The 11,862-nt window shown below is 45.3% G+C and overlaps 1 protein-coding gene across 2 annotated transcripts in view; it reads right to left on the bottom strand.

Moving 5' to 3' along the window:
* Positions 1-5,394: 5,394 nt before the first annotated feature.
* The window catches only part of ENTPD3 (ectonucleoside triphosphate diphosphohydrolase 3), a 29,165-nt gene continuing 22,697 nt past the window's right edge, over positions 5,395-11,862 (bottom strand). For both annotated transcript variants that reach the window (XM_059664467.1, XM_059664468.1), the window contains exons 8-11: positions 10,632-10,904; positions 10,352-10,462; positions 9,448-9,585; positions 5,395-6,737 (exon numbers count right to left, since the gene is read on the bottom strand). In XM_059664467.1, the coding sequence (XP_059520450.1) occupies positions 6,501-6,737; positions 9,448-9,585; positions 10,352-10,462; positions 10,632-10,904 (759 nt within the window). In that variant the 3' untranslated portion in view covers positions 5,395-6,500. The remainder of the gene's footprint in view (positions 6,738-9,447; positions 9,586-10,351; positions 10,463-10,631; positions 10,905-11,862) is intronic.

The raw sequence follows: 11,862 nt of genomic DNA, 5'->3' as shown, positions 1-11,862 counted from the left end.
AAACGTTGCAAAGCTAATAGAGGTAATTCCCATAAATGCTGAATGTTGACATTTTGTTTGCGTTCTCTGAACGATTTGAGAGAGAATTGCAGCCATGATGTTTCTTTATCGCTACACGATTAAATGTGTTATTTCCTAAAAACAAAGACATATCTTACATAATAAAATGATCAAAATCAGAAAAATAATACGAATAGTCTGTTCTTTAATTTGCAGTCCTATTTAAATGTTATCAATTGCCCCATTTACAGTTGTTAAAGGCAATATATATATATATATATATATATATATATATATATATATATATATATATATTTTTTTTTTTCCTGGTCCACAATCTAATCTAAACAAGTTGTGTTTAGTTACCATGTCTAGTTTTTCTGTTTTGTTTTTTTAATCGGTAACCGTTCCTAAGCTTTTATCTTTGGTAATACTGACGTTTTTGCATTTTAAAATACAGGCTAGTTGTTCCATGGAATGTCTCTCGATAAGGGTTTGTTGTGGTTTTCCTCACGATTGCACTCAGCTTATGCCTTTTTGGTAGAAATGCTGCGCCCTTGATGGCATCGTATCAGGACACACGCGGGATGCTCCTTGGCAGTGTTACTATTCACGACTTGATTAAGATGGTGATTACTTTGCTGACAATTCCCAAGTCTATTTCAGTCGTTTCCTAAGATCTACACCAGCATATACTCCTGGACTGTTCCAAGCCGCCTCCTAAAGTGATCTGCTTTTCCATTGATCCATTTAATCTATTCTCTGCTCAGAAGTCAGAGGGATCTTTTTAAAAAACAAATCATGCCCTGGCCAGCTTGGCTCAGTGGATAGAGCGTCAGCCTGTAGACTGAAGGGTCCCGGGTTCGATTCCGGCAAAGGGCACATGCCTGGGTTGCGGGCTCAATCCCCAGTAGGGGGCGTGCAGGAGGCAGCCAATCAGTGATTCTCATCATTGATGTTTCTCTCTCTCCCCTCTCCCTTCCTCTCTGAAATCAATAAAGAATATATTTTTAAAAATAAAGTAAAATAAAAAACAAATCATGCCCTGGCAAGTGTGACTCAGTGTGGCTCAATGGGTGGGTGTCGGCCGGTGCACTGAAGGGTTGCCCCTGGTTCGAGTCGCTAGTTTGGTTGGACCCCTGGAAGGGGGTGTGCAGGAGGCCGCCCATCTAAGTTCTGCTCTCACATCGATGTTCCTCTCCCTCTCCAAAAATCAATAAAAATTTTAAATCAATAAATCACATCTTTCTGTTTAAAACATCTCAATGGCTGTCTACACTATTAGAATAAAATCAAAGCTGCTTATTCTGGCCTGAATCATATGATCCTACATGCAACCCCTTGTTCCCCTTCATCGTGCTTCAGCCACACTGGTCTTGAATAGGACAAGCCCTCCCCTTCTCCATGACTTGTACGTGGCGTCTCCCGTGCCAAGAATGCTCTTCGGGGGCGGGGCGGGGGGAAGGGGGGCGTCAATTGGGGAAAAAGAAGACAAATGTAAAACTTTAGACAATAAAAAAAAAAAGAATGCTCTTCCCTTTGTTCATACAGCATGACTGCCACATAAAAAAGGTCAGTCCCCTTGTCCCTTTACTAGATCAGCTTTTTGTTTTCCTCAGAGTTCTTACCACAGTTGTTTGACTCTTAGCTTTCTGTCCATTTAGCTGTAGTTTTGCACCAACTAAAGTAAGTTCTATGAGGGCAGGACCTTGACCGTCTTCTTAGCACAGTGCCTCCTAAGGGGCTCAACAAGTGGGTGGCCAATGGTTTCGTCTTTCGGCCTTGGCGTCCTGCTTTATAATTTACAAAGCAAAAGACATGAATAAGAACACTCACAGCAGTCTGGTTGTGGTAAGAGCCCCAGAGTGGACACCACCCAAGGGCTCATCAACAAGAGAATGGATACGTCGTGGGAGTCTTTATAATGGAGTCAGCAGCGTGTGCACGGAACATGGGCGCGCTCACACACAACAGTGAAATAAGTCAGACGCGTAGGGTGTATGCCATGTGATGTCGACCCTATGAAGTTCAAAACAAGCAAACTAATCTTTGGTTGTTAGAAGTAAATGAACGTGTTTACCCTCGGTGTAGGCAGCGGCGGCTGGAGGTGAAGAGAGGCTGCTGAGCTGCTGGTGGCCAGTTTCCTCCGCGTGTTGGTTACCTGAGTGTGTTCAGCTTGTGGAAATTCAAAGCGTTACCTTTAGGGCTGGTACACTTATTTCCCCCAAATAAAGGTTAGCTTAAAAACGCACACACACAAAAACAACTTTCAAAATGGGGTTTTCTGGCTTTAACACCAGAGAATCTGATTTGCTGGTCTGAGGAGGGGCAAGAATCAGCATTTAAAAAAAACAAGCTCCCCCACCTGGCAGGTGTGGCTCAGTGGTTGAGCACCGACCTATGAACCAGGAGGTCATGGTTAGATTCCTGGTGAGGGCACATGCCCAAGTTGTGGGCTGCATCCCCAGTAGGGGGCGTGCAGGAGGCATTCCATCAATTATTCTTTCTCATTGATATTTCTATCTCTCCTTCCCTTCTTCTCTGAAAACAATAAAAATATATTTTAAAAAAAAGCTCCCCAGTGATTCACTGAACACACTTTGGCAAACACTTTCGGATTCTCCAGTTACAAAATTATTTTTCTAAAGTTCATCATCTGATTAAGTCAACAATTATTTAAAGTCCTCCAAATGTTCACTTTCATCCTCTGTTCTACAGAATCAAGTCCAAACTACCCAGCCTGGCATTCAAGGCCCTGCACAACAATCCTGCAGTAGCTACGGGTCTCACGGCTTTTCTTATACTGGGCCTCCCTTTTCCTAGAATGTGCTCCTCACGCTACAGCTCTCCTGGAAGAAGCCGCTGGAGATCCTTCCCAAGCAGCCCCAGGCTCTTTGCGGATTTCTCTATGACAGTGGTTCTCAACCTTCCTAATGCCGCGGCCCTTTAATACAGTTCCTCAGGTTGTGGTGACCCCCAACCACAAAATTATTTTCGTTGCTATTTCATAACTGTAATTTTGCTACTGTTATGAATCGTCATGTAAATATCTGATAGGCAGGATGTATTTTCATTGTTACACATTGAACATAAATAAAGCATAGTGATGAATCACAAAAACAATATGTAATTATATATGTGTTTTCCGATGGTCTTAGGCGACCCCTGTGAAAGGGTCGTTCGACCCCCAAAGGGGTCGCGACCCACAGGTTGAGAACCGCTGCTGTATGATAATGGCAAGGTAACTCTAAGTAAGCCCCGGACCACCTTGTGGTGTAGGCGACGGGAAATGAGCAGGATAATCCTTAGCAGCTACTTACATCAGAAACCAAAGTATCAGACCACGCATAAGCAGAACTCTGATAGGCCGGCTTCACCCAACTGGCTCGTCCCATCACTGGGAGGATTGGCTAGTTCTGTCCCATCCGCATCCTCCTTTACAAATCATTCTGAATCAATTCATAGATGTGATGGTCAATTTTATGTGTCAATGTGGCTAGGCTACAACCTTCAGTTAACCATTATTCTAGGTGTTGCTGTGAAGGTAAACAAAAATTAGCGGGAATGCTTGATATCAAATGTTCAGATTTCCGATTGTCTCAGTATTTTATAATATTAAAAATATTTTTGAACTGATGATTTTTTTCAGCATCCTAATGAGGTAGAAACAAAAAGGACCCAACCTGGGAAAGATTTTCTCCATCGCTCCAGCAGAGGGCCTTCGTGTCTCATGTGTTTCAGGAGTCCTTACTTAGCATAGAGTAGACTTTTGGAGAATGTATGATGAATGAATAAATGAATGAATGAGTAAATGGATGAAAGAAATACTTTTTAAAACTCTTATTCATTGCCTATACTCCCTGCCAGACACTGGCTAAGTGCTACATTTTACTTTTCTCAACAATCCCATGAGGTACTAGTAGATATTAGTCCCAGAGATTGAAAGACTTTATGAAGATCATAGAGGTAGCAAAGAGCAAATTCTTGAGTTAACCCAGACCTACAATCTTTTAAATGTCATATAGGACATACAGAAAGTACATGCATGGTTGAAAAAAGGGAACACCTGTAACTACTACCTAGTTATAGAATATCAATCACCATCACCCCAAAAGTTCTGTTACTATAGACTGAATTTTTGTGTGCCCCCGATATTCATATGTTAGAAGTCCCAACCCCCAATGGGATGGTATTTGGATATGGGACTTTTGGGAGGTGATTGGGGTTAGATGAGGTCATGAGGGGGTGCCCACTATCATGATGGGATTAGTACCCTTATAGAAAGAGACACCAGAGAGCTCACCCTCTCTTTCTGCACAAGCACAGAGACAAGGCCCTGTGAGGACCCCGTGAGAAGGCAGCTGCCCACAAGCCAGGAACTGAATCAGCTGGCACCTTGACCTTCGGCTTCCCAGCTTCCAGAACTGTGAGAAATTAGATTTCTGTTGTTTAAGCCATCCATTGTTATGGCAGCCCTAGCAGACTAAGACATCTGTTTATTCCTTTCCAGACACAATCTCTGTTTCCCCCCGCCCCAAATTTAAGAGCAATGATTTTCTTGTTTTTCTTTAGAGTTGATCTTCTGTGTTTAGTTTTGCCAGTTTTGGAGCTTTACATAAATGGAATTACACTTGCTTTTTACCCTATGTTTGTAAGATCCATCCATAGTGAACATATTTGTAGTTCTTTTGTTTTCACACATATTCTCATGGGTAAGGCCTTTTGTGTGTGTGTATTAAGAACCCCTTTCCTTATTCAAGATCTCAAAATCTCAAAACCCTTCAGTCCTCGGGCCCACACTCTATCCACTGAGCCAAATTGGCCAGGGTACCTTCTGTCTATATTAGAAATAAGCCATATGCACACACAAAGATGAATAATGATATAAGAATTTATGATGCAATTAGTTTTGAAAAGGTGATCCAGGAGACAGGCCATAGTGTGTGTAAGGAAAGCTTTGTGAAAGAAGTAGAGCTAAAATTATGCCTTGAGAAATACGCATTATTTGGATGGATTCGAGGATGACCCAGTCTAGGTAGGGAGAACTCTGTGAGCAAAGGTGCATTTTGGGATGGAGCAGCCATTCTGGGTGGGAATCAAGATCTAAATGGGGGCGGGGGGGATATCTAAATGGCAGGCTGTGGCCTCACAGAAGCTTTGACTATCAAATAAGGTCAACACAACTACTAGTATCTCAAGGAGCCAAAGGTTTACCAAAGGGAAGTCCTTTGAACTCTCTGAAATAAAAGTGATATTAATGCATCATTTTCTTAATTCACTAGGCAAGTCTTCTGAAGAAAATGTTCTCAATTTTTAAAACTTCTCATCAGTACCGCCTTGGGACCTTAGGAGAAGGAGGACCATGTGCAGAGTAACAAACACACACCCTGCAAGTCAAAACAAAATCCGAGTCCTTTATTCCACATTGAGCTACCAAACGACCATCTGCAATCCTGCTGACTTTTAGCCTGTAGCCATCGGACATGCCGGAGTTCTCCCCATCCCACTTAGGAGTTAACCGTCCCTGCAGCTTCCTCTTCTTTCCCCAAAGTCAGGAACTATGGCTGCTACGCAGGGACGTCTACCGCCCAGGAAAGGAACTGGTAAGCCAATCATAGAATAGGGCGTCTTGTGGCAGCATCAAGCATACCTGCGGGATGGTGGACAGAAGGTGCACGCCACGCTAACGGTTTCTGGAAAGATGGCCCGAAACAAAAGCCTCGCCAAGGCAGAAAGATCTGGAACACAATGCCCTCGCTAGGAGGAAATGTTTCATAGGATGACAGGAGAACGTGAAGGGGAGGTGAGGATAATGACACAGACACCGGCTGCGATCTAATGACCAGAGCCCTGAGCGGGAGGGAATCCCACTTGAGGAATGGCCAGCTGTTTCCTGGGAGACTTGCCGTGCGTCCATCCTTCAGGGTTCTGCCTGCACGACAGAAGCTGGCTGCAGCCACTGTCCTTGGCGTAAAGCCGTCTTCTCCCCCAGATCCTGTATTCTACCAACCTGAGGGAGCTCAATGTGGATGGGATTGCTAAAGGACAGCCTCAGTTAAGGACCAGTGGGCGGAAGCCATACGATGCGATAGCTGATCGGGTCAAATGCTTAGTGGGCATCTGCCAGGAGGAATACGGCCTTTCTAAGGGAGGACAGGATGCAAAATGTGCCCTGAGGTCAATTCTTCAACATGGAACTGTCATAATCTCTGCTTCCTCTTCCTCTGGGGCGCTGGAATAAGGAGCCGGCCTTGAGGGCCTGTCTCTCCTGTTCCCCAGGGGGTCAGCAGTGGGTGGTGGGGTCTCTGAGGAGCAGTGTGCAAGGAACAGTTGAGGGGCTCCCCAAGAGGTGCTTTGGCATACATCGTATCTGAGGGGCGCACAACCTAAATATTTGACTGCGGTCGTGTTTCCCGCAGATGGGCATTTCACTCGCATTGTCTGGTGTCACCCAGGCTGGACCTGGGCAGCCCTCGAGCTCCTGCAGCTGCTCACTCGGCTCACTCGGAATCCACTGCGTGGTCCAAGGCATGCTGGGAGCGCCTCTGATTCCTAGACAACGCATACAGGTACACCAGGAATGCCAGGCACAGCAAGGCCACGCCCGTGAAGAAGGCGAGGACGCTCATAAAGGTAGGTGGCTTCATGGGCAGGCGGATCAGGGGGATTTCGGCTGGGATCTGGTTGGTCAGCGTGAGCATGTAGCCAAGAGACCAGGCTATGCTGCTATTGTCCACCTGTGAAGTAGAAGAGATGGTTGAGTTCTCAGGGCAGGGGCTGAGGTGGGAATGCCATACCCGGGGCACACCACTGCCACCAGCAGGAAACACCCACTGGAAAAGAGGTCAAAGGACTTGCCCAAGTTCAGACACTGCAGAGGCTGGGCGACAATCCAAGTCACTGGGACCCCCAAAGGCTCGAGGGCCCTAACTCCAGCACCGCAGAGGCAAGGCAGAACGAGTCCCCACAACCTCGCCGCGGCCAAGTGGGAAGAGGCAGAGTTGATGACAGTGGACCATTGTCTGTTGTTGCCGGCTGTACAGTGTCTGCGGCTAAAGAAGGAAGGTAATGTGTGTTCGCTAAGCCGAGGGCCAGTTTCTAAGAAACAGGGTTTTGTCAGTTTCTTCTGATAAATTCAATCAATTTTTGGTTTGCACATTTTTAGGTTGTTTTATTAGATGGATAAATATTTCGAATTTGCAATCTTCATGATGAAATGAACTTTTTGTCATTCTGTTGTAATCCTCTCTATTGTGAATGATGCTCTTTATCTTAAAGACTATTGTTTTCAGATATTAAATAGCTACAGCAGTTTTTCTTCTGGGTGATGTTTGCCTGACAGTTTAAAAAAAAATCTTTTTCTTTTTTCTTTTTAACTTTCAATCTTTCCAAATCCTGATGTGTGAAGCCTAAGTGTTCTCTTATAAATTACATATATTTGATTTTTAAAAATCAGGTCTGACAAGGTCTGTCTTTTAACTGGTAGGTTTGGTCCATTTATGGATTATTGTAATGGTTGATATACTTGGACTTCTAATACCTTACTTTAAAAATGTCAATTGGTGCTTTTTTCCTATATTTATTTTTTTCCTTTCTTGCCTTATAAATTGTGTGTGTGCATGTTCCCTTTAAAAAATTAGCATTTTAGGCCACTCGAATGTGCCTGTATCCTATGACCCCCCTGGCCCCATCCCCATCACACTGAATATTAGCTATACTTGAATTCTGGGTTGCTCTGGTGTATGGATGAATTCTTCTCTTTTCCTTTTTTATTTGGCGTTAGTTTTCTTTTTAAAAAAATATACATTTTGCCGAAACCGGTTTGGCTCAGTGCATAGAGCGTCGGCCTGCGGACTGAGAGGTCCCAGGTTCGATTCCGGTCAAGGGCATGTACCTGGGTTGCGGGCATATCCCCAGTGGGAGATGTGCAGGAGGCAGCTGATCGATGTTTCTCTCTCATCGATGTTTCTAGCTCTCTATCTCTCTCTCTTCCTCTCTGTAAAAAATCAATAAAAATATATTAAAAAAAATAAAGTAAAATAAAAATAAAAATATACATTTTAAGCCACAACACTATTTATTCTTACTTCACATGTTTTTATAACATCTGGATTTATTTCTAGTCTTATTTCATTACTTCCTCCAAATATAGTTTTGATGTTCAGTCTTCGTGCGGCCAATCTTCTGCCGTCTTTTTAGGCCCTCACATTCGGATACTAATTTGGCTGGATAGAAGATTCTTTATGAATAAAGGAAAGGAACTTGACACCTAGAATTCTGTGTGCATCCAAGCGGGTGCTCAGTGGGAAGTCGTTCTCCATTCTCATCATGTACTTTCCTGATAATTAGATCATGAAGCCAAGCGGGGAGAGGACATGCCCACAACGATCCTGATATGTTCCCAGACATCCTTATTTCTTGTAGATGATTCAATTTCATTGATGTAAAAATAGCCAGTCACAGGCCTAATGCCAGATGTTGATTGGTTTCATCTAATTAGCCAAAGCTCATACCGAACAGACGGACTCCAGATATACCTCAGGCTTTACACCAGCTCTTCCTGAACCCAGACAAGCTGCCCCGACCCCGGGAACGTAGTGCTGGATGGGCATGTCAGCCAGGCTGCCGCTGCCCGAAAGCAAGGTCCGAGGCCCGTCACCGCACAGTCACCGGGGAACAGCGGGGTTCCAGCTTTGGCCCATGCTGGACTCTTGACAGTAAACATGGTGCCTCAGGCTCATTCCGAGAGAAAATTCTATTTAACCCCTCAAGCTCTAAAGCCTGTATCTTACTCTGACATCTGCGTAAATGGAGAGCGATTAGTTACTACCCTCTTTTTAAAAAGTTTTTTAAATTGATTTTAAAGAGAGAGGGGAAGGGAGAGGGAGAGAGACACATTGATGAGAGAATCATCAATTGGCTGCCTCTTGCATGAACCCTATTGGGGATTGAGCCCATAACCAGGGCTTGTGCCCTGACCAGGAATAGAACCAGTGACCTCTCAGTACATGGGATGGCGCTCCACCAACTGAGCAACACCAGCCAGGGCTTTGTTTTAAAAACCATCCTCTTTTTTTAAAAAAAACAAACTGTTCTATTTGAGGCTTCTTTTTAGAATGAAAATATGTTAGGATGAAATCCTTAACATATTTATTCATTTACTCAACAAACATTTACTAAGCATCTTCCAGGTTCTCGCCCATGTGCTGAACTGAATGCTGGGAATGTGAGGATAACACAAGTCCTGCCCTGGAGGAGCTCAGAGCCCACGGGTCCTTGCTTCCAAGGCTCTGCTCAAGGGGAAGGGTCTGCAGTGAGCTGGCTTCCCAATTCTTCCTCATCCCTCCGGGGAGGTCCCTGGGGGTCAAGGCTCTCCTTTCACGCACGTACGTGCAAACCTCTCTGTTTTGAGAGGAAGAGGAGGAAAGGACTTGTGCTCTGACTTACCTCTTTTTTAAAATGTATCTGGGGCCAGGTGTCCTCGGTGAATTTGTACCCACTCACGAGCAAGTGGTAGATATAGTGCGCCGAGAAGCAGTAGGAGCGGGCGTACACCTCATCGAACCGGGGCAGCAGCAGCGGGAGCTGAGAAGGTCAAAGCAGGGAGGGGAAGGCAGGCAGGCAGGTTTTAAAATGCACATTTGGAACACGTTAGGACCAAAGGACTAGCTGAAAAAATTGTATCACCCAGCATTTCATATTTATTTAAAAAAAATTTTTTTATTTTATTTTAGTGTTTTGTTTTGTTTATAATATATTTTATTGATTTTTTACAGAGAGGAAGGGAGAGGGATAGAGAGTTAGAAACATCGATGAGAGAGAAACATCGATCAGCTGCCTCCTGCACACCCCCTACTGGGGATGTGCCCGCAACCAAGGTACATGCCCATGACCAGAATCGAACCTGGGACCCTTGAGTCCATAGGCAGATGCTCTATCCACTGAGCCAAACCGGTTAGGGCTAATTTTAGTGTTTTTTAAAAATTGATTTGAGAGAGAGGGAGGAAGGGAGAGAGAGAAACATCAATGAGAAAGAACCATCCATCGGCTGCCTCCTGCATTAAGGAATGCAATGATATAATATTAAAAATATCCCTAGAACATCATCACGTAAGAACACTCTCTAAGCGTACAGGGTGCTTATCACGTGCCCAACACGGTTCAAACCACAGCGCCTGTGGTCAGAACATTAGTTCCTGACGCAGGTATGGCTCCCTGATAGCCCCATTTTGGGGGTTAAAAGCAGAACAGCGTAGGGCGAAATTCAGAACGTAGGCACTCCTGCGCACGATGGAACATCCCCTGCTCTGCTGTGGGTGTCGCTGTTGCTCCTTTCTCCTTACACACTGACCTGACTCCAGTCCTGTGAGCAGAAATCCCAGGTGCTGGAGTTGAAGGCGTCCAGGGAAAAGCTGCCCGAGAGGTTTAACGCGTTGGCTGTGTAGAAGAACCCGGCAAAGGCCTGGGAGGAAGCGGAACAGGACAGCGTGTCTCAGAATGGGACAGACCATGGAGGTGTGAGGGCAGGTCATAAAAGCAGGAGACAGGTCAGCAGCAGGAAAACGGAAAGGTGAGAAATAAATATGCAATGGGAAAAAAACCAGGAATCTTTCCGTGGTTTCTGCTCTTACCACAAAAGATCCTTTAACTTCCGGCTGATAGACCCCGTCAAAGCAGCAGATCTCTCGGTCGTGGCAAGCTCTGAAGGCAAAGAGGGAAGCCACCTTCACCCGACAGAGTAATGGGTCCCCGGTTCCTTCAAAAGTGATGGTGTCATCGGGGTCGTAACCTCCAGGCCGCAGCTCCTCCGTGCACAGGCTGCCAAAGAGGTGGCCCGCGGTGAAGGTGGTGGTGTAATTCCGAGGGTAGCAGGGGTTGGTGACGCTGGTGCTGGTGGTGGAATTCTGTAGGCACAAGAGTGGCCTCTTAGAAAGCACTCTTTCGTGGAGGACAAAGTACTTCCCTTTTGCCAACTCTTATTATCGCTACACGCTAATGCCGAGAGGGAAATGGGGAAAACGCCACTCTGTGTCAGTGGGTACTTGAAGGCAACTCCCGGTTGTCTAGATAACTCGAGTGGCGGTGGCGGGACAGTTACCTGTACCAGGTGCAATGCTAGGCTCTCGCTCACATGACCAGATCCAGCCCTTACGGCAGGCCTGTGAGGCAGGATTTATGAACTTCATTTTGGTGAGAAAACAAGATAGGCTTAGGTTAATCAACCATTTTGACTAGAGTATTATCTATCCACCTAATAAAAGAATCCCAAAGGGACAAATACATGAATTATGAGAATTAAGCTTCCGTCCCCCTCATTGCCCCCCACCTGACCCCCTCCCTGGAAGTGACCTCTATGGCCAGTTTTTATGTATTCTACCAGAGATGTTGTCTGTACTTCTTGGGTGCATATGTGAATACATTTACTTTTCTTCCCTCTTTCTTTTACTAAAACCATAAATGGTAGTACCCTACACATTATTCTGCTCCTTCCTTTTCTTACTTAAAAACTCATCTTTGGCCCTAACCGGTTTGGCTCAGTGGATAGAGCGTCAGCCTGAGGACTGAAGGGTCCCAGGTTTGATTCCGGTCAAGGGCATGTACCTTGGTTGTGGGCACATCCCCAGTAGGGGGTGTGCAGGAGGCAGCTGATCAAAGAAAAAGATCTGTCGGAAGGAAGGAAGGAAGGAAGGAAGGAAGGAAGGAAGGAAGGAAGGAAGGAAGGACGGAAGGAAGGAAGGAAGAAAGGAAGGGAGGGAGGGAGAGTCCCTAATGTCTAACAAGTTATCAGAGTGAGACCTGAGCCGGGGGTGGCTGGGGACTGGTTAATAAGAGAATGATTGCCAAGTATCTACCCAGGTGTCC

Source organism: Myotis daubentonii, chromosome 14 (genome assembly GCF_963259705.1).
Source record: "Myotis daubentonii chromosome 14, mMyoDau2.1, whole genome shotgun sequence".
In the NCBI taxonomy this organism is placed as follows: domain Eukaryota; kingdom Metazoa; phylum Chordata; class Mammalia; order Chiroptera; family Vespertilionidae; genus Myotis; species Myotis daubentonii.
This window is presented reverse-complemented; position numbering and strand designations above follow the sequence as displayed.